The sequence below is a fragment of the Saccopteryx leptura genome, chromosome 2 (genome assembly GCF_036850995.1).
Source record: "Saccopteryx leptura isolate mSacLep1 chromosome 2, mSacLep1_pri_phased_curated, whole genome shotgun sequence".
Lineage (NCBI taxonomy): Eukaryota > Metazoa > Chordata > Mammalia > Chiroptera > Emballonuridae > Saccopteryx > Saccopteryx leptura.
This window is the reverse complement of record NC_089504.1, coordinates 225,738,292-225,760,083: the sequence shown is the minus strand read 5'-3', so window position 1 is coordinate 225,760,083 and position 21,792 is coordinate 225,738,292. Positions and strand designations below refer to the sequence as shown.

The window sequence follows — 21,792 nt, the reverse complement described above, 5'->3', positions numbered from 1 at the left end:
AGACTCCCCTCCCCAACCCCTGGCTCATTCTCGAACGGGCTGAGTAAACTGGAATAACGGTGGGGTCTCAGTCTCCCCCTCTGTGAAATGGGGCCAAATGCGTGCTCGGTGACTCTGCACGTGGAGCGCGGCGGGACCCAGCAACGTCAGTGTAGCACCTCTAGGACCCCACCTTCCGGCGGCCCCCGCCCGGCCTCGGCCCCGCCCCGGGCGCCCAGGCTCACCGCGCGGCTCCGGCTCCAAAGTGCGTCACGGGCACCGGCCGCGCTCCTCCGGCGGCCTGGGCGAGGCTGGCAGTAGGCCAGCGCGGGCCGAGTCAGGGGTGCCGGGCCGGCTACGGGGCGGGGACCCGGGCGTGGAAGGCGCTCAAGTTGCGCGGCCCTCGGTGCGCTGTTGGGGGCGCCCTCCGCGGCGGGCCGCGTGCCAGGGACTAGCCTCGGCAGCCGCGGGGCGCGCGAAGGCTACACTTTCCCTTCGACCCCCCTCGTTTCTTCCTGCGCGGCGGCGGCGGTGGAGATTTCATCTCGGGGAAACTACGCGGATCCTTCCCGGGGCTCCTCGCCCCGCCCCAGTTCTCCGCCCCCTCCCTTTGGCCGGGAGCCGGTGCTGGCGCGAGCCGGGGAGGTGGCGGGGGGCCGCGGAGCCACTGGCCACCAACTCGCCCCGCCATGTGACGCTGTCCTCCGCCTAGCAACCCCCCGCGCGGCCCGGGCCCGCACTCCGCCGCGCCGGGCACCATGCTCCTGCCGGGACCCGCGCGCCCGCCGCCGGCGCTCCAGCCGGCGCAGCATCCCGGCCTCCGCAGGCAGGTAGAGCCTCCGGGGCAGTTCCTGCGCCTCTTCTACTGCACTGTCCTGGTCTGCTCCAAAGAGATCGCAGCGCTCACGGACTTCTCCGGTAAGAAGCGCCCTCCCTCGCTGTGCGCCCCCGGCGCCCTGGCGCACCCAGGTGAGCCCTCGGCGGGGGACAGTCACCCGAGGGGGCTCGGCAAGGTTGGATTACAGTTAGGGTGTGCTCATAGTCATTCTTCTTGCCTGTCGTGAGCCCTTAGCACATAGGTGGCTGCGTGCGGGGTGGTGGCAGGGGAGCCGCCTCACCCCACCCTCCACCACTAGATGGAAGGGTGGGTAACATATTTGGAGTTTGTCGCCGTGCTGTTGACTTGTTTCCCAGCATCATTGACTCGACTCTGACGGATGCCTCTCGGCTAGAGGCTCCTTGAACTGTGAAATGCACGTGTTGTGGTCCGAGGGGTGCACTTAGTTTGCCATTCTCATAGTCTGGGTGCGCCCCAGCCAGTGTCGGAGTCGCATGCAGGGAGACTAGCCCAGGGGACACCTGACCTGAAGTCTGCGCCGCCAGGCACCAGAGGGAAGCTCGAGGGGACGGAAGGTCGGGTGGAGGGGTGAGCAGAAGCTTACAGGACACAGAAGAGACTACCTCCAAAAGGTACCAGGACCCCACCCCCTCTGCCCCAGTCCCTGTCTGCTTTAAAAAAAAAAAAAAAAAAGAGAAGAACGACTTCCTCCTTCCAGTGAATGAGGAGGCTTTTCCTCTGGGGGATTGGGACCGTGGCTTCTGCAGTGGCTCTCAGGTGGTTCTGGGGTTGTAGGTGTGGCAGCGGGCAGTGAGAGTAGTTTCTGGGTGGATGAGGGCTACGGGAGCCGCCTTCTTCTGTTACGGCTATCCATGCCTAGAGTAATCAGCGTCCTCGCTGTTGTAACCCACGTGGTCTCCCTTTGGTGAGCCTTCACCCTTTCCCAGCTCAGGAAGCAGCTCTGAGCATACCCCCCAATCCCATCCCCCCTCTCAAGCATCTTCGGCAGGCCCAGGCTTTTCATGTCCCTGGAGGGCCCTGCTTGTGGGATCTTTTGCAATGAAACCACAGTAAGGGGAGTCAGTCCCTGGTCCTTTTATGCAGCAGACTAGTTCATGGCAGAGAGCACTCGCGAACCAGAAGCTGAGTTGGGTTTCTAGTTTACTTACAGAGAATGTCATTGTTAGCCCGGAGCCCTTAGGTCAGAGGTTGTTTTCTCTGAATATTTAATATCAAGGCAGTGTTTCTAACTAGCAAAGGAAGCCAAGATATGCCTGTTTGGCAAGCAAACCATGGTGCTTAAAATTGAGCACCACTGGGTCAGACCGTTGAGGTAAATGTGTGAGCGAAATGCTTTTCAAGTGCTATTGACTTTTTTTTTTTTTTTTTTGTAATAGAACTTCTTGGCTGCTAGAAAAGTTCTATATTTGCTGATTTAAGCTGTGGAGAGCAGTTCTGAATTCAGCCACATTCAAGCTCTGAATAGTGTAAGGACAGAATTGAAAGCTGACAGCCCTTTAGGTGACATCATTGTAACTGAACAAATACTGCTTTAGGTAAACTGCAGTGCAACCATGAGATCGTTTGCGTGGGTTACATACACTTGTGGCCGTATGTGGGTTACCCCTCAAGCTTGGAATTGTCCATGTGTAGCAGCTGTTACACAGGTGAACTTGAACTATCAAACAGGGAGTTTGTATCCTGAGGGGAAATGCATGCTTCCATACATGTCCTTCTAAATGACATGTATGAGAAAAGGAATTTCTTTCAGCTTTGGGTGAGAACCTGATGGCCAGGGTTTAACGCTCCCTGACCAGCGGTAGGTAGTAATATTGCCAGATTCATCCATCAGCCTCGCATTCCAGAAGTCTGAGGACTGGGGAGAAAGTGTCAGGGGCTTTTTGTGGAGAAGGAAAGAAAAAACTAACATCCTCCCAAACCACAGACCACACTAAAGTTGAAGTCTAATTTTTTTTTTAACTTTATTTAAGTGAGAGGAGGGGAGATAGGCTCCCATATGCATCCCGATTGGGATCCATCTGGTGACCCCCATCTGGGGCCGATGCTCTGCCCATCTAGGACCATGCTCACAGCTCAGCTATTTTTAGCACCTGAGGTGGAGGCTCCATGGAGCCATCCTTAGCACCCAGGGCCAACATGCTCAAATCAATTGAGGCATGGCTGCAGGAGGGGAAGAGAGAGAGAGAAGAGGGAGGGGTGGAGAAGCAGATAGGTGCTTCTCCTGTGTGCCCTGACAAGGAATCGAATCCGGGACTACCACACGCCAGGTTGATGCTCTACCACTGAGCCACTGGCCAGGGCCTGAAGTCTAAATTCTATATTGTGTGGCATCACCAAACATCAGACAGGGCTTAGGGGAGAAAATGAAGTCTTCCAAAGTTGATTAATTTGACTTTAAACTTGATGGACCCTTAGGGACCTCCTAACCATGTGATACATAGCATTGAGGAAAACCCCTGAGCTCCAAAGATGACAGTCTGAGTATTCCATTGAATATTGTAGTCAAAACAGTGGGTCTAGGTCAAGTGAGTCCACCCCCACCCCGGCCCCACTCCAGTGGCCTCTAAGCCTGATGCCTGCTTTCCCCAGGACAGGCAGTCCTGGTCCTTTTTATGAACTTGGAGCAATTTAGTAGAAAGCAGAGGCCTATGAGGAAACAGTGGCCCCAGCATTTCACAATGCAGACACTTGTTTTTCTAAACAAGGGAAGCATCAAAAAATGAAACCGAGGGAGGCTGGAGGGAGCTTGGGACTCCTTTCACCCTGCAAAGAAGGGGATGGAGGAAGGGTGGTGTCTTCATGTGAAAGGAAGTGCTGAGACGTCAGGGGTCTCAGCCGTTGTCCACACAGTGTAGGGCTGCTCAGGAGGTGAGCAGTGTGGAGTCTGGGGAAGTTACTTAAGCCTATTTTGTCTTTGCAACTGTTCCTGGAGCTTTTCCTGGGGCTTTCAGCTGGTGCAGTTTTCCTGGGTCATTGATTTTTTTTTTCTTTTTTCTTTTTTTTGTCCCCTGAGGATTCCAGCATCAGATCCCACTGTTAATAAGCCAGAGGCTGCATCTCGGCCTCCTCCTCCCACTCCATGCTCGTGACTTGTGCTAATCACCTCCAAGCTTGCTGGGAAACAGCCTCCCCAAACCCCGTTCTCCCTCATCCCCAAAGCCACTGAGATGCTGCCAGCAGCCACTGGAAGGCTATCTATCATCACTGCATTAAAAACATATCCCAGGAAGGCCAGGGCGGTTCATGCGAAATTAGTGCCTCTGGTCCTTAATTCCATACTCAAATGTGCTTGGCATTCATCCATTTCCCTCTTTGAAATGGAGTTCTTTTTCTTTTTTAATTTATTGACTTTAGAGAGAGAGAGAGAGAGACAGAAACAGGAACATCAATTTGTTCCTGTATGTGCCTTGACCAGGGACCAAACTGGCAACCTCTGTGCCTCAAGATGAAGCTCTAACCAACCAAGCTATCCGGCCAGGGCTGGAATTTTGTTCTTTAGACTGCATTCCCAAATTGGGGATCTGGCCTGCGAGGTCCAAATTCATCACTGATTAGAAAGAAAACAAACAAACAGAAGTGTAATATCAGCATCATCTTTGCTCAGAGAACAAGGCAAAGGTGAGGGCTGAGAGGAGGAGGGGGTTCCAGTTTGGTTCTAGCCATAGAAAGCAAGGATGCTCTATGTTTTTTGTTTGTTTACAAGGGGTTTTTTATTGTGTGTGTGTGTGTGTTTTTTTTATCTGTTGCCTCTCTGCTGAGGGCAGGCAGGGTCTTCTCTCCCTGTTCTTTTTCTTTCTTTTCTCTTTTCTCACAGAAGTCCTAAGTGATTGATGGGCTTATGGGAGGCAGGGGGGAGCGGGTGGGAAATTGTTCTAGTTCCCACTTGTATTCCTCAAAAATGTCTGGCTTTGGACAAAGCTGTCGTGACTGTGTGTTCACACCTTTGGCTTTACCCTGGGGCCCAGGCTGTGAATGTAGGAAGAGGAACCAAGGAAAGCCAGGCAGCCATTAAACCTTCCCTGTACCAAATGTCCCTAGCCCTCAAAGAGAAACCACTGCATGGTGGCAGAGAGGTGTCTCAGTGAGTGCCCTCCTCCCTGCCCTCAGTAGCTTCAGCCAGAAGTGGTGCTTGCTACCAGCTCACTCACAGTCCAGCAAACAAACCCAGTCCCAGCTCCTTATTTCACTGGCCCAGAATTTCAGAATGTAGAAATATGGCAGTGCAGTAGATCTTAAGGGTTAAGGGTTGGGAAGTAGGTCCTAACTGGGCAAGCAGGTGAGCAGAATTGTGTACTTAGGAGAAGGTGAACCTTCCCATTCTGCTTAGATGAACAGCAGGTCTCCACCCTGGCTGCATGTTAGAATCACTGGAGTCTAAATCAATGTGTGGGTGCTCAAGCAGCACCCTAGGTCTTTTTAAAGAGACCAGGCAATTCTAGTACACAGCCAGAGTTAAGGACCACCGCTCCCCTGTGCATAGCTCGTCCAGAGGCACACAGGTATGACCGGGAGTTTCTTCACCCCTCCCCTAACACTCACTGCCAGGAAGACCAGGGCTGCATTGTCCCAGCTGTCTGCTACTGCGCCCCACACACAAATATGCATGCCATGACCCCCTCCCCCACAGGCACAGGCACATATGTGTGCGTGCACACAGAGCTCTGCATTTCATTGTGCCTGGGTCACCTTATTCTTTTGTTCAGGGACTGTCTTCACTTTCCCTGCTCGTAACCAAAGGCAAACAAACAGAACGTGGGAAGGAGTGGTCCAACTGTCACAGAGGAAGAGAGATGAGACCAAGTGTCTGAACTGGCCAGTCTGTTTCTATGGGAAGTAACCACATTCGGGCAGTGTCCTGTGGCAGAGAGGAGTCCTGGCGGGCGAGTGGTCCTGTCAGTGATGGCTGGCTCTCCCAGGTGCCTTACTAGGAAGGGCAGGCTAGCAACAGGGAAGGGAAGGAAAGGAGGTAAAAATCGACTGAGCACCATGTCACCTGATTTCCTCCTCATAGCAACCCTAGAAGGTGACTTTTAGTCAACTTTGAGCACCCAGCTTCAGAGAGGCTACCTGGCTTCCCCAAGATGACCCAGCTGGGAGGCAGAGCCAGGTGGGGCCAGGCTGGGGACCCCGGCCTGTGAGGGGCTGAGTCTGGGGAGAGTTTGCCTCACTTTTCTAGAAAGTCCGAGGGGTAACCAGCACTGGTTCAGGTGTCCACTGAGTGGACGACCCCTTCGGGTGCCTGCCTTTGCATTTTTCATTGCACTCCACGCAAAGTGGCTACACACACGAGGCTGTCCATGGATACAGGAGGGAAGTGTTAGAATGCCTGTTCTTTCCTCTGTTTCTTTTGTATCTTAAAAGAAGAGTCATTTTTCTTATAATTAACATACAAATTGACAGTAGAATAGTACATAGTTTATAAATAAATGTACATATATTAGAAACTGCTGATCTTAAAATGTTTTTTTTTATTTTATTATTATTATTATTATTATTATTATTATTATTATTATTTTTTCTGAAGCTAGAAACCAGGAGAGACAGTCAGACAGACTCCCGCATGCGCCGGACCGGGATCCACCGGGCACACCCACCAGGGGGTGACGCTCTGCCCACCAGGGGGCGATGCTCTGCCCCTCCGGGGCATCGCTCTGCTGCGACTAGAGCCACTCTAGCGCCTGGGGCAGAGGCCAAGGAGTCATCCCCAGCGCCCGGGCCATCTTTGCTCCAATGGAGCCTCGGCTGCGGGAGGGGAAGAGAGAGACAGAGAGGAAGGAGAGGGGGAGGGGTGGAGAAGTAAATGGGCGCTTCTCCTGTGTGCCCTGGCCGGGAATCGAACCCGGGACTTCTACACGCCAGGCCGACGCTCTACCACTGAGCCAACCGGCCAGGGCTTAAAGTGTTTTTATCGATGGGTTCATGATTTAAAAACTTTGGAAATCACTGAACTTGGCCATCCTGTCAGCACCTTTAAAATTCTTGAAATGATACTACTTTGGGGTGACGCACCCTGAAAGTACTTCTGTTCCTTGTTAACCATGCTACCCCCTAACTTGCACTGACCCCAGTTCCACAACTGGTGGTGAAATTTAGAGGCAGGACGTGAGCCCAGTACCTATCTGGTTTCAAAAATCGATGCTCTGACCATTCAAGCTAAGCGATGGGCCTGGGAGGGAGGTAGGGTCAAGGGAGCTCGGACAGTTTGTGACAAGGTCACTAGTGTACTGATGCTGATGTGTTTGTCTCTTTCTGGGAGGAAATAGCTTTCCTTAATAACATAAATCCTAAACGCACCAAGATTTTAGTGCTTGAAGGAGAACCTTAGGTGGGAAGGGTGGCTGACCATGTGACTAGTATGTTCTCTCTGAGAGTCTCCTGCCCTGGGGGTCCCTAATTCTGCCACCTCTTCACTAGCCCCTGTGCCTGTACCATCTCAGTGAAAACTCTGGGCTGGCATATACAATGACTTCTTTCCTTGGCTTCCCTTAGCATACATAAGAGAAGTTGGTGAGTTAAAAATTCTATCAGTGTATCAAACATATAAAAACTTCCACATCAGACACTGTTCTAAGAACGTCATGTTTATTAACTCATTTACTCCTCACAACCCTGCGAAGGGGATACTCTTATAATAAGTTGAAGAAACTGAGGCAAAGGAAGGTTAAGTAACTTTTTGGGATTTGAACCCAGGCATATTCTGAAATACTGAAATGAATAAATTACAGGTAGTTTAAGGCAATGCCAATTCTGTAAAGTTTATTTTTAAAATTTTTTATTAATTTTAATTTATTGTGTTAACATGGATTCAAGTGTCCCACTCAATATAACTCCCTCACCCCCACCCCCTTGTCTCCTATTACCCCCTTTGCCCCTCTCCCCGTAGTTCCCTCCCCCCTTCCCGCTAGGTTTTGCTGTCCTATTATCTGTATCTGGATTATGAATATATAATTTCACCAATCCCTTCACCTTCTCTGATTCCATTCCCTCATCCCCCTTTCTTCTCACAGCTGTCCCTCTGCTCCCTGTGACCCTGCCTCTGCCTCTATTCCATTCCTAAGTTCACTTTGTTCATTAGATTCCACATATAAATGAGATCATATGATATTTGTCTTTCTCTGCCTGGCTTATTTCACTTAGTATAATAATGTCCAGGTCCATCCATGCCATTGCAAAAAGTAAGATTTCCTTGTTTTTCATGGCTGCATAGTATTCCATTGTGTATATGTACCACAGCTTTTTAATCCACTCGTCCACTGACAGACACTTGGGCTGTTTCCAGATCTTGGCTATTGTAAACAATTCTGCAATAAAGATGGGGTGCATTTCTTCTTTGAATCAGTGATTTGATATTCTTAGGGTATATTCCTAAAAGTGGGATAGCTGGGTCAAAAGGCAGTTCCATTTTTAATTTTTTGAAGAATCTCCATACTGTTTTCCACAGTGGCTGCACCAGTCTGCATTCCCACCAGCAGTACAGGAGGGTTCCCTTTTCTCCACATCCTTGCCAGCACTTATTGTGTGTGTTGATTTGTTAATGAGCACCATTCTGACAGGTGTGAGGTGGTATCTCATTGTGGTTTTAATTTGCATTTCTCTGATGATTAATGATGTTGAACATTTTTTCATGTGCCATCTGTATGTCTTCTTTGGAGAAGTGTCTGTTCAGTTCCTTTGCCCATTTTTTAATTCGATTGTTTACCTTCCTGGTGTTGAGTTTTGGTTATTAACCCCTTATCAGATGTATTGGCGAATATGTTCTCCCATAGTGTGGGTTTCCTTTTTATTTTGTTCATGGTGTCTTTTGCTGTGCAAAAGCTTTTTTGTGATGTTTATTTCTTAATCTGCTAAATTCATCCCCTGCCCACAGTACTTGCAGGTATTGTCCATTCCACATCCTGTCTGAAAGTAGCTCCACATAGCCCCAAAGAACTGATTACAGAATAGGATCTGTAATCTATTCTGAAAATATGGTGGAACTGGTGTTCTGGAATTATTCCTCCATTAAGACATCAACAGCCGCTGAATAAACTATGACAGACATCCTTTACATTTATGAGTGAGTAACTAATATATAAGGACCATCCAGGGAACAAAAATGAGAAGGAACAGAGAATTGGAGAAGTTGGCAGTCATTGACCCTATGGTTACATTGGGCTTCTTGATGATCTATACAACCAGGATTTTTAACAGGTATGTGAGGGCAAGAGACAAGGCATGAAACCAGTGTAAAGGCAGGCATTGGAATAAAGATCTCCATTCAAAGCCAGGAACTGGAAGGACTCAACGTTCATCAAAAGGTGGATGAGGAACAAATCAGCCTTCTTGCAAAGAAGAATGACAAGGAAACTTGTCTCAGCCTGGGTTCAGGGTTGGATGAAAAAATAAATAATCTCCCCTGAGAATATGTAACCACAGGTCTGCATTTTCAGCACTCTGGGTTTGGAATTCACATTACTGTTACCAGGAAATACAAGCCGAGAAACTCACTGAGTTCTCCCAGTTTGGTTGTGCCCCAGGGTACTTGGCAAAACCAAACACACAAATACTCACTGCATAGAAACATCACCAACACAAACCCCACAAGATTCTCAGAGATGAAATCTTGCTGATACAAACACATAATCCAAAACCTACGTTATGTGAGCAACAGTCAGCCATAGAAACAACATGATTCTCAAATAATGGAGGGAATTGAAAACATAAAAAGAAATGAGGAAATCTAAAACATGAAGAAGGAATGAAGAAAGGCAATAAAGAAACAATTGGTATGTTTGGAAAAAGAACCAAATATGTCTACTAACTATGCTGATACTACTGTATTAATGAAAACTGATTTCTTTGAAATTAAAAAGCTTGATGGATAGGTTGGATTTAGCTGAAAAGAAAAACAGTGAACTGGAAAATGAAGCTGGAAAAATTATCCAGAATGCAACAAAAGCGGCAACAACATGAAAAAAAAAAAGAAGAATAGTTGATAAGACATGGAGAATGGAAGGAAGGTTCAGCATACCTCAGCATTCTAGAAAGAGAGATTAGAGAGAGAGACAACACTCAAGGCAATGATATCTTGGAATCAATTTCAAGAATTAATGAAAGATTTAGATTCAAGCATCCCAAGCAAGGGAAGTAAAAATAAAAGTACATCTACTATATTGAAATTACAAAATACAAAGTGATAGTCTTAAAACAATCAAAGAGAGAAAAAAATGTTATTTATAAAGTTTTTGCAACAACAGTGAGAGCCAGAAGCCAGTGAAATATTTTCCAGGTTCTGAAAAAGAACAACCCTCAATGTAGAACTATATACCTAACTAAACTATCTCTGAGAGAGTGTGAAATAAATGTGTTTACCACTAATAAGTCCTTACTGAAAGAACTACTAAAGAATGTACTTCATGAAGGACACTGAGTCTAGGAGAGACTGAGCTACAAAACGAAGAAATGGTACAACTTCTAACGCATTTCATCCATATGCTTGCTGTCTTCCTACTGAGAGTGCCATCTCCTCACCTTGGGTGAAAGGTCTCCAAGATAGCTAGTCCTTTTGGCCGCTCAGGTCAAGAGACAGTGTATTGACTCAGTTTAGCTCTTCTGCTGACTGATGACTTCCAGCCAGAGATACCTAAGACTCCTCCCCAGGCAGGCACCCGTTCCAAGGTGACTACATAATGGGGATTCTGTATGAAAGAACAGGAAATGTTAAATCTTTTGGGTACCAGAGGCTGTGCTATGTATGATTTAAGGCTATTCAGGGTCAACCCTGTCCTGGGAAAATTTCCTTCTCCGTGAATTAATGGCTACATAGACGATAAAAGTTTGAGGGATGACTAATAGGTTTGGCAGGTCACAGCCTCCAAATGGTAACCAAACCACAGAGCTTGAAGTTGTGGGTTTGGGAGTGTGTCCACAGAACCACCAGGCAACTCTGCGCATGCCTAGATTTTATATTTCCATACCTGTATTTCTGGACCCCTCTATTACTTGGTCACTCGGGACCCTGAACTTACATTTATCCTGCACAACAAGTTAGGGAAGAAAGGGTGCTTAAGATGCATTTCAACCTGAGAGCCAAGTTTCCCACATACAGAGAACTAGGCAACATTAAAATTCAAAACTCAGGCCACTGAATCTGAAATGTATGTTTGCAAACTGTCTGATTTCACGTCTGCCTCAGATGTCCCATGAATACAAATCACCTTGTTTGGGGTTGGTTTGTGTGTGTGGGGGGGGGGGGGGAGGGAGGGAGAAACTTAAGAATGATCTCCAAAACAAATCTTTAATTCGGATGAGTATAATAGAATGTAATCCCATTTCAAGTCTGTCAGCATTCCTTTGATGGCTACAAATGAGTCCCTTTCTCCCTGCAATGTGGGGGCATAATCGGGGTAAAATAACCCTTTTTTTGTCTGCAAGGGACTGTAAGATGCACGCTTGTGACGGCTTTCAGAGTAGTGTTGCAGTGTCTAAGAAGAGCAAGATGCTCCCCGGTTCTTCTTCCTTTGGACTTGGAAGATTTTATTCCACTCCTTTCATGTGAAGCAGCTTCCAACGTTCTCAGCCTTAGGAATCATAAGTCATGGTACTGTAGAGTCTGGAACAAGGGAGACCCAGGCCACCGAGCCCTTTTCCCTCTCGACCGTTTGACGGGAGACAGGTGGAAATGAGAAAGCATGATCTTATCTGGAGGCCAATTTGTAGAGCTTTTGAAGGTTTTGTTTTGAGGAATGCACACAGTTCTATGGTCCTTTTTCCGTTAAAAAACAAACAAAACAAAACGCACACTGAACCTAAGTTCAGGCTGACACACCTCTTCTTGTGTGTCAAAAACTTCACTTGACTGTAAAGTTAAGGGTAAATCATTTTTAAACACCTTTCTCTATTCTGAGGCCCGAAGGACTATACACGCCTTCCAAAGCTAACAAGGTCGCTTTGTGGGCGGTTCAAAGAGGCCACCCATGACCTCGACATGAAGAGGGGTCTGAAGGCCCCAGGGCTGCAGGACCCACTGTGTGGAGTGAATCACAGCACACGGTGCAGAATATCGCAGAATAGATCTGATGGTCTGGTTTTCCTTTTCAAATCCGGTGTTTAAGTGTGAACTTCCCTCTCTTCTGATGATTTACCTCTTTCTTTTTCTTTTTCTTTTCTTTTTTTTTTTTTAACCTAGTTGCCCCAGATATTTTCCCCCAGGATTATTTTAAAATAATTTTATGGTTCCCTAAAGCCATAAACCCATGTTTTGAGGCAAAAGGTCAGCCTTTGTCTGAGACGTCTGTGTTTCCCTCTGGCTGTTTGAGGCAGGTGAACGTTGCCTAATCTCCACCAAAAATGCCAGATGGTCCTTGTAATACGTGGCTATCTTTACCCAATGAAGATTTAGCTTGTCTAAACATTGAGTCTGAATCACAGACTTTCAGTCCAGGGAGATTTTTTGGTCATCACTAGGAGTGTCATAACTATTGGCCCCCCAGTGAGTAGAGGCCGGGGAGGCTGCTAACCACCCTGTGACGCACAGGTCAGCCTTCTGCTGGGCTTGAGGAACACTGGGCTACACCTGCCAGTTGGCCTTGTTTTATTTTCTGCATGTTTGGAATCTGAAAAACGGTCAGGAATTTTTTTAAAAAACCAAAGCTGAGTCTGGGAGACCTGGAGACATGTCCACGGCATTCTTCCTCGGGCATCTTGCCTTCTTCAGCCACAGACAAGTCTTCCATACCTCACAGCCTTAGTACACCTGCACCCTGTCTCATCTGGGGTTTTTTTATTCAACACCCATCCTTCCCCCTGTGGAATGTGCCTGTGTCTTTGGCCCTATGCCCTCCTATTTCAAGTTCAAATATTCACTATCAGTAACGTCAAACTATCAATAGAATATCCCTCCGGAGAGGCATTCGGTCTTGAAGCCGGTTGCTCACTCGCAGTGCAAGGATGCATTCACAACAACTCTCAGTGATTTCACAATCTCCCCAAAACAATCGTGTGTGGGCGCACAATCTATTAGAATTTTAAAAGGTAGAGAGGGCAAGTCAGTGCCACCCACACCCTCACCCTGCTTTCCTCCTCCTCTGTCCCTCCTGCACCCCCTCTCCGCCTCTGCATACCCGAGTGCGGACAGCTCCCCGTGTGTGCGTGCATGCACATGTCCATGCACGGACACAAACGCACACTATTTCTGTGAAATGTGCGTGCCCCTCTGTACCACGTGTGACATGCTCTATGGAGACGTGCTCAGAGATGACCCAAAGAGTGCTAATTGTGTGGACGAAGCTGCGTTGTGCCATTTCTGTGAGACCCTGTCCTCCCCTCTGTACTGAACATTACACACTCCCGTGGGCATGGGGCTGAGCACCACTGGGAGGGGACTCACGCGAACCCCTCTGAAATGAGAACGGCCACCCCGCTCAGAGGCAGAGCTTGCCATCCTCTTTCACCCCACTCTCAACCAGACTGCGACTCTAACTAAAATATTTCTTTCTCTGCCAGACACAGAGAAGATATCACATTGTTTCCCAAAGAGCGGGCAGGAATGGGTGTGCAGTGTTTGTACAGTTTCATGACTCAGTCCCTCTGAATCTCTGAGCATTTTAGGAGCTGTGTCCAAAAAAAGGTCTATTGTGTGGCTCTCGGCACTGAAGAAAATGTCAGGCCTGTCAGAAGTCTGTTTCAGATTCAGTTCTAAAGTGGGTGATATGAGAATGCTGTCCAGTGTGTGTATGTGCTTAGGGTGGGCGGGGGGAGGCTTTGCTCCTGTTCTCACGCCTGCCCATTTTGGTCTGATAGAATGTGGGTAGGTTTTCAGAATCTGTTCATATTAAGAAATCAAAGCATATTCCCTTTGGGCCTATTTAATACGGCCTCACGTTCCTAAACAAAGATCAGTATGTCTTTAACACTGCTTCCTGTCTGAAAAGTAAAATCATATTTGACTATATATATATATGTTCATATATATTTTGCTTCTGTATAAACACACAATACATATATATGCATATATAATAATTTGACTATCCATCTCTCTGTGTACAGGCACCATATACATATATATTTAGAGCAGCCTTTTCCATGATCTTTTTTTGTTGTTGTTGTTAATACAGTTTTGAAACTGGAGGCCTAGAGACATGGTTGATGTTCCCAAATGCCTCATCAGCATTTGCTCTGTATATAGATGTTATAAAAGTGAGCAGGAAAAACTCTTTAACAAAGATAGTCTTTCCTGGTGGATTCCTTCCCAGGACATTAAACAGTGAACAGCGATGTTTCTCATTGCATATATATTTTATTATTTTCCCTGCTATGTCTCTGTCTCCTCTCGTTAATAAAGATTACAGACTGTATCTTTAAAAAAGAGCCAAAGCATCATATGCAATCCCTGAGTTTAGCTGCAATGTGAATGAATAGGTTGTAAGTTTCTGGGCCAGGAAAATTTCTCACAACATTGCCCATGCTGTGTGAATGACTTTTTACCCAAACCGATCACTTCGGTCCTACATCCAGTGCTGTTGGTCCTCAGCAGAACAGCCTTGATTCCCTTCTTCCTGCTTTCCAAAGAACTCCCTTAAAGACCTGGGTGGCCACTGACTATAAGAGTTCTTTTCATAATGGAAAGTTAAACATGGAGACCCCCATACGCAACATGGATTGTACCAGACTGGCTCTGAGATAAAATCAGACCTTAGGCAAGATTAGTCACTGGAAACAGACTACAGATGAACTCACCTCTGCTCTCCACAGCCCCTGGTTGTCACTGTAAGAAAGGCCTGACCAAAGGGAATGTCTTAATTAACTGCTCTGATATGCACGGCTAATAGACACACACGCACACACGCACACACACACACACCCAAGGGGCCTTTCATCCTTAGAAGGCAGTCAGAGGGCGGCACGCGAACCAAACCCAAACTACAGACTTCCATGGAACCTCGGGGAACCTCCTGGGATCGGCTTGTCACTGTCATAGGGTCTCTGATGGGTATCTGCTCGACACCCTTTGTCCTCCTTTCCCAGAGTCTCTCTCTGTGGGAAGGTAAGTTATTAGGTGAAATGTGCCACCTAATAGAATAGTCTGATATGTTAATTGAGAGTTTTACTTTGAGAATGTCAAATGATTGTGATTCAGCCTCACGGATTCAATTGAAATTGCAGTGTCTAGAGTGCGGAGGTAAAGTAGTAGAATTATCATTATTCAAGCAAGCTGTGAGGAATGGACACTTCCTTACAGTGCCTGCACCTCTGTGGGCCACGGGGAGCATGGATTTGCTGGAATCACAGGAGCCCCGGGGCCACAGGGGAAAGGGCTGAGCGATTCTCATCACAGGCGTTTGGGGCTCGGGGCTGGCGCCATCCATTGCCTACTCCGTCCTTCCTCAATTGGATTTTAATACAGTTATCACCAGGGAAACAAGTCACAAAGGACAATATGCAGACTTTAGAACAGGACTGTCCAATTGATACGTGATGTAATCCACATATGTGGTATTAAGTAGTCCAGTCACCACATTAGTAAAAGCATCTCCGCTCTCTCTGTTATCAGGATTTCTGCCCACAGTTTTGTTTGGCTCATCCTTAGGTCAGAAACTTTCTCTTTTTTGTTCACTCCCGTGACTTTACATATTTGCCTTCACCTGGGCTCCTGGAGAAATGCCACATTGTTGTGGAGATTGTGGCCACAACTAGCTCAAGTCCCCCAAACTGAGGTTACCTCTCATTGGTCTCTTCCTCACACCTTTGAACAAAACAACCACTGATGGAGATAATAATCACAAAGGTGAATGTCTATATACCACTGACTCTGGATAGGTTGGGGTGCAAACCCTGGTACCTGTGCATGTGACCTTGTTGGGAGATAGGGTCTTTATGGAGGTAAGCAAGTTCAGATGCAATTGTTACAGTGGCCCCTAATCCAAAGACCAGTGTCCTTATGAAAAGGAGAGATTTGGACACAGGGACACACACAGGGAGAAACACGTGTGAGATTAGAGTTCTGCCACCAGAACCTATGGGAGACCTGGGATAGACCCTCCCTGGAGCCCACAGAGGAGGCATGGCCATGCTGACACCTTGATTATGGATTTCTGGCCTCCAGACTGTGAGACAGCACATTTCTGTTGTTCTAAGCCACCCAGGTTTTGGAGCCTTGTTGCAGGGGCTATAGAAAATCAATCCAGCAGAGTTCTGAGTGTTTCACATAAATGAGCTCACTTAATCTTCACAACAAGCCGGAGATGTGTCATTATTATTGCCTTCATTTTGTAGAGGAATGTGGTTTCTTCTTTCTTTTCCAGTTACTTGGATGAATATGTTTCTTAGTTGCTCTTCATTGTTGTACTAAGTAAAGAAAAAAGTGGACATTGTAAATGATTAACATGGATTTCACTGTTCTTCCTCATGCTAGGCTATGCCAGTTTTACTTTTTTTTTTTAAAAATATGGAACGCTTCACAAATTTGCGTGTCATCCTTGCGCAGGGGCCATGCTAATCTTCTCTGTATCGTTCCAATTTTAGCATATGTGCTGCCGAAGCGAGCACTATGCCAGTTTTAAATGCAAGTGTAACAGAAGAAACAATACACTGTTACGGGGCACACATCCTACCACTCTTCCCAGTTTGGCTCACTGATGTGCAGTGATGGGCTGAGAGGCAGAGAAGCTGTGGGCCCCTCTGCCTCTTTCTCCCCTTCTCTGTCCTCGTTTTCTGCAGCCATGGCTGGCTAATACCAGTAAGTAACATGACGAAAGGATACGATGGCGTTTCTCTTCCTATTTCTTGCGATGCCTCTGCCTTCATTCAAAGCAAATTCTGATCCCAACGGTGCCATCAGTATCTCTGATGCTCAGTCAGGGGTGTCACATGCTTCCCTGAGGCTCCCTTGGGCTTTGCTGGTCTCATGACGGGTCCACCACATCCCATGCTCAGGGAGTCTGAAACGCCACATAAGAATGGGGTGGCAGGGAACATGAAAACTCACCTTGTGGGGGTCTCCTCTGCCCACGCACATGACCCATTGTCCTACCAGGCTCCTATACAAAACATAGGTTCAAAGATAAAATTATTAAAAGTTAAGATAATGGCGGTGGAGCACTAGACCAAGTGGGGGGGCCGTCTGGGTGTGGGGGTTGGTGCAGGGGCATAGGTCCTCCACCTGCAATGTTGACTTTTATTTCACCCCCATTTTTTCATGGGTCTCTCCCATCAGTCTGTCCATCAGTCTGCCATAGGCCCTGGGAGGAGTTCTCTGAATTGCAAGTCTGACTCGCATCACTCTTTAGGCAGGCACTGCTGACGGCCCCAGCCCCTGCTGACTGAGGCTCGTTCTCATCTGGTTGGCTCCTGCTCTTTCCTTTGGCATCACCTGCCCCCTAGAAGCCTTCATGGCCTCTCTGCCCACCATCCACCCCACGCTTCCTCTACCACAGCAGTTAAGATCCCCGGTAGCATAATATTATAATACAGTGTAGAGCAAGTGGTGAGCAACTCATCCTGTCTCCAGAGTCTAGGGTTAGTGATGAGCCCTTGAACATGGGGAAGAGACTCTCGACCAGAAGTTGGACTGAGGATTTTCCCTGGCCCCGCCACCATTGGCTGACAATGAAATCTTCCCCTGGTGTCTCAGAGTTGTGGTGAGGATAACAATGAGCAAGGAGACAGCAAGGCTTTCTTTTTTTCATTAAAAAAAAAAATTTTCCATTGATTTGAGAGAGAAAAAGGAGAGAGGGAGAGGAGCATCAACTTAGTTGTCCCATTTAGTTGTGTACTCACAGATTGATTCTCGTATGTGCCCTGACCAGGGAGTTGAACTGCGAGCTCTGGCACTCTGGGTCAATGCTTTCTCCACTGAGCCACCTGGCAGAACTGGCAAGGCTTTGTTTAAAGTTGAAAATTTTATTGAAAGAGTAGGAATGAGTAATTATACATATATGTTTGAGTCAAAGACAGAGTTCTGCCTCATTGAGACTTGTCCTGAAGGCAGCCCCAGGAAGCACTGCTGCATGATTGAATTATATGTGGAGTGACCATTTGGAAAGCTAGCATGCTGTAGATACATCAGTCCTGCTCTGTTGCATGTGGAAATGGAGGACGTTAGGTTCCATAAATTCCACTTTTCACCACGGAATTACCAAATACTCCACTGTTGTTCATGGGGAACCTGGAACCTTATGGTATGTTTCTGTTTAAAGACACCTTATTGAATCTACAGTGTTGACTATTAACCTTGAACAAGACCAGCTGCACTATCCCTGGAGCCTGACAAGCTAACCTAACACCAGCATTTTCTCCAGAAGGCCCACCCTCCACCGTCCTTGTGCTCAGGGGCAACAGACAGAATGTCAGCGCCATGCTTGGGAACACTTTAAACCAGGGGTCTCAAACTCGCGACCCGCAGGCCGCATGCGGCCCGCCAAACAATTTTGTGTGGCCCGCAGACTAATCCACGAAGTTCAAAATATTTTGGATAAAATTAAGTAAGCCTAGGGGCCTACTTGTATTTTTCATTTCTCTAGCATCCTAGCTAGATATTAGCTTAGTTAACAGCAGTTGTGATGCGAACTACAGTTTCTGGTCGTTTTGTGACACTGAAAAGTGTTGAGTAACAGTTGCCTTTTGTAGACCTAGTGCGCCCGCCGAACGGCTGTGATCTTGCTCTGCGGCCCACATGCTGAACTGAGTTTGAGACCCCTGCTTTAAACAGTGAAATTGCCAACACAAAGCACAAAAGTGAAATCTACCGTAGAAAGGTCACCAGCAGTGTGGGCTGAGACGAGAGAGCAGAGCGTCACCTCGCCCACCTCAATGGGGACCAGTGGGCACCCCTGGATGACTCAAAGGTTTCCTGCTCCATGCGTGTCCAGAAACAACCAGGGAAGCCCCGTGTACATTGATGTCAGAAGTCACAGATACATGTTAGCGAGCAGGCAAATTTGCAAATACGGAGTCTGTGAGTAATGAGGCTCAGCTCTACATACCAGAGAACCGGGATCACAGTCTCCTCGACTTTACCACCCAGAGGGTGAGCAGGAGCCAGGAGCTAGCATAGTGAGGGGTGCAGTCACACAGGTGTAATCTGGAGGTGAGTGTAAGGCAACAGGTGAAGAATAACGGTCAGGTGCAGGTAGTCAGAGGTGCAGCTGTGAGCAGGAGGGAGGGAGGTGGAAGAGGAAACAAGAGCCCATAGTAGAATGGAGAGGTGCAGGCCCCTGGGACCATTTGGTGACACTGAGCCCACTGGAAGGGTTAACCAGGCTCTGGGGTGCGCGTGCCAGGGACTCAATTAAGGATGACGGTAAAGATGAGGGCTGGGCCAGCCTGATTGCTGTGTGGGCGCCCGTATTTCCTTACATTTTCCCAGCCTTCCCTGCTCCTGTAAAGTACAAAGGAAGCAAGCCTGTCCGTTTCCCTAATTTAAGGCGAAACCAGAGAAGTCTTTCACTCCATGGCCTGTCCTAGTCCCCCACTGAGCCAGCAAGGAGGAGGCTGCTGTGGGCATTGCCTCTCCCAGCCCTTCCTAAGCACAACCTTCAGGAGGCACTGTTTATACCTGTTCTGAGTTTGAGACGTGTCTTTCCTCTGGTTTTGTTAACTGTGAAGGGAACAAAGCATGCCAGCCCTGAGATCCAGTCATTATAACCTTCCAGATAGAAACCTTTGAGGTTTCTAGTCCTAGTCTCCAAATATTATTCCTAAAGTTAAAAAACAAAATAAAACATAGTTTTTCTATTACTAGCAGTGGAATCACTATGTAATTTTCCAATTAACTGAATAAAGTGCAGAATGCACACCCCGAAGTCTTTCTGCCTGCCTGGAATGTATTAACTGTACCTTGTTCAGCCTACACATCTCAGAAGTGGACAGATGTGGACCAAGCAGGCTAAAGCTAAAAGGTACCTGTCCACCCCCACCACCGAGTGCCAGGCTTTTTGGTTGTCAGCTTCCCTGAGTGTTTCTGAGAGCCTTTTGTTGTGCATGTGGACAGAACCACCAGTTTGGCCAATTCCGAGCAGAAAAGATCAAGTGTAGATTTCATATCTGAGTTTTAAGTGCTGGTAAAAAGTTGCATTAAGTTATCAAATGCACTGTGCTCCTGCCTAATCACCCGGTGGCTCTGAGGTTTGGGGGTGGTTCTGTGTCCCAAAGAAAAGAAAAAGTGACCCATTTAGATGCTCAGGGCAAACAGTACTCGATCCAGTTACTTTCAAATGAATCTAATCCAGGTGGGCTTCACCAAATAAATTTCTGGGCTCGGTACCTGGTTACTGAACGAGGTGTTGGTTCACTTTTATAGGATTTCAAACCTTTGGTTGAAAAGGCACGAAGGAGCACCTATCAGATGCATTCAAAATAAAATAGTGTGAGCATACAATTATAATTCAAGTCCAACACGGTGTGTTTAAAATTTTTTTAGAGTAATTTTTAATCCATTATTGATACCTGTCTGTCTCTTTCTCTCTGTGTGCATATACAATATATGTACTTTTATACACATATGTGTTGTAAATGGAGTAAGTCCTCTTTGTGGGGTCTTTAAGCATCACTCCAATATGGCCATAGAGATTACACTTGGAGAGGCATACACAATTAAAGGATTTATTACACTCACAGATCCCAGAGGAGAGAGACATCTGGGGGAGCATCCAGGATCAGCCAAGCAGATGGGGAGCTGAGAGAGAAGACCCCTGGGCAATGTCTTTATTGGGGGTCAAGTGGAGTGCACAAGCAAAAGGCGTGATGCCTTTGACTGTCACCAGGTTACAGTCAGGGGAGTCCAAGAAGAAGGGAACTCATGGCAGGGACCCGGCTGCATCACCCTGGTGCTCCTAGTCACTGCTCCCAGCCTAGTGGTGGGATGTTGAGGCATCAGGCAAACAGGAGGTCTTAAAAACAGACAGTCTTGTTACCTAGAGAGCTCTGTAAGTGCTGCATGGTGTGGGTGGCTGGGACGGTCCATCAGGATCTCCTGTCCACGCATTTGCATCTGTGCAGCACTTGATCTGCGGGTCCCCCTCGCTCATTCATTTAAAAACTAATCATTTTCCTCCTGTTGTATGTCAGACTCTTTCTAGGAGGTGGGAAGAAGCAATAAATAAGACCAAAAGGGTGAAACTGACACCATGTCTTATGTGGTGACACATAGCAGAAGGGGGACAGAGTGCACAGTTTGGCAGAGCAGCCAGGCCTGTCTCGTGGGTTACGTCTGAACAAAAGGGTGGGTGGGAGGGAGAAGGCAGATACCTGGAAGAAGGTTGCAGGGTAATAGGACAACCAGAGCTGAGGTCCTGAGGTGGGGGTACTCTTGGCATCCTTTTTTTGAGAAACAAGGAGAAAATTGCTGTGGCCAGAGCCGAGGGGAAGAATGGCAGGAGATGAGGTCAGGTAGGAAGAAGGGGCCCCCATCACAGAAGGACTGCGGCTTTTTGCTTGAGTTTGTTGGGAACTCATATATATATATAATATATATATATATATTATATATATATCTCATGGATTGACATGTGCAGACGAATGTTTAAGCAGGCACAAGGACTAGAAACCCATACCCATAAATAGGCACATGGGTGTCCACACAGGAAAACCCACTGAAACTATATATGACTCTGTAGGAAAACATGTGGGGCTAATGAGGAGGGTAGGAGTGCAGGGAGATGACGGGAGGGAAGTAATCAGATATGAGGTAAGTGGGTAACGATCAGAAACAAGCGTGGGACACAAGAATTCAAAGTCGGGTGTGGGGAGAGGAGGTAGAGTCTCCTCTGCGGGCTTGTGCATGACAGTGAGGTGCCACGCCATACTCCCCCAAAAAGGGGGAAAGTTCATTTCTGAAGGTAGAGAAGTCACAGAGACAGCCGGGTTGTCAACACTTGCCAAACGTCAGCAGCCGATGTCCAGGGGCATTTTCTTCATTGTTGATCCAAAATACGAGAGCATTTTAATCACCTGCTCTTTAGGGCTCCGTTACCTGCTCT

General features: G+C 47.4%; 1 protein-coding gene and 1 non-coding gene across 5 annotated transcripts in view; one reads left to right on the top strand and one right to left on the bottom strand.

The window, feature by feature from the left end:
* Positions 1 to 294: 294 nt before the first annotated feature.
* The window catches only part of EVA1C (eva-1 homolog C), a 58,980-nt gene continuing 37,482 nt past the window's right edge, over positions 295 to 21,792 (top strand). Inside the window, exon 1 of one of the 4 annotated variants that reach the window (XM_066370345.1) lies at positions 295 to 948. In XM_066370345.1, the coding sequence (XP_066226442.1) occupies positions 738 to 948 (211 nt within the window). In that variant the 5' untranslated portion in view covers positions 295 to 737. The remainder of the gene's footprint in view (positions 949 to 21,792) is intronic. The other 3 variants (XM_066370347.1, XM_066370344.1, XM_066370346.1) reach the window with 3 other exon arrangements.
* On the bottom strand, positions 16,257 to 16,363 carry LOC136396400 (U6 spliceosomal RNA). The gene has a single exon (XR_010749688.1). It is a non-coding gene; the product is annotated as a U6 spliceosomal RNA (small nuclear RNA).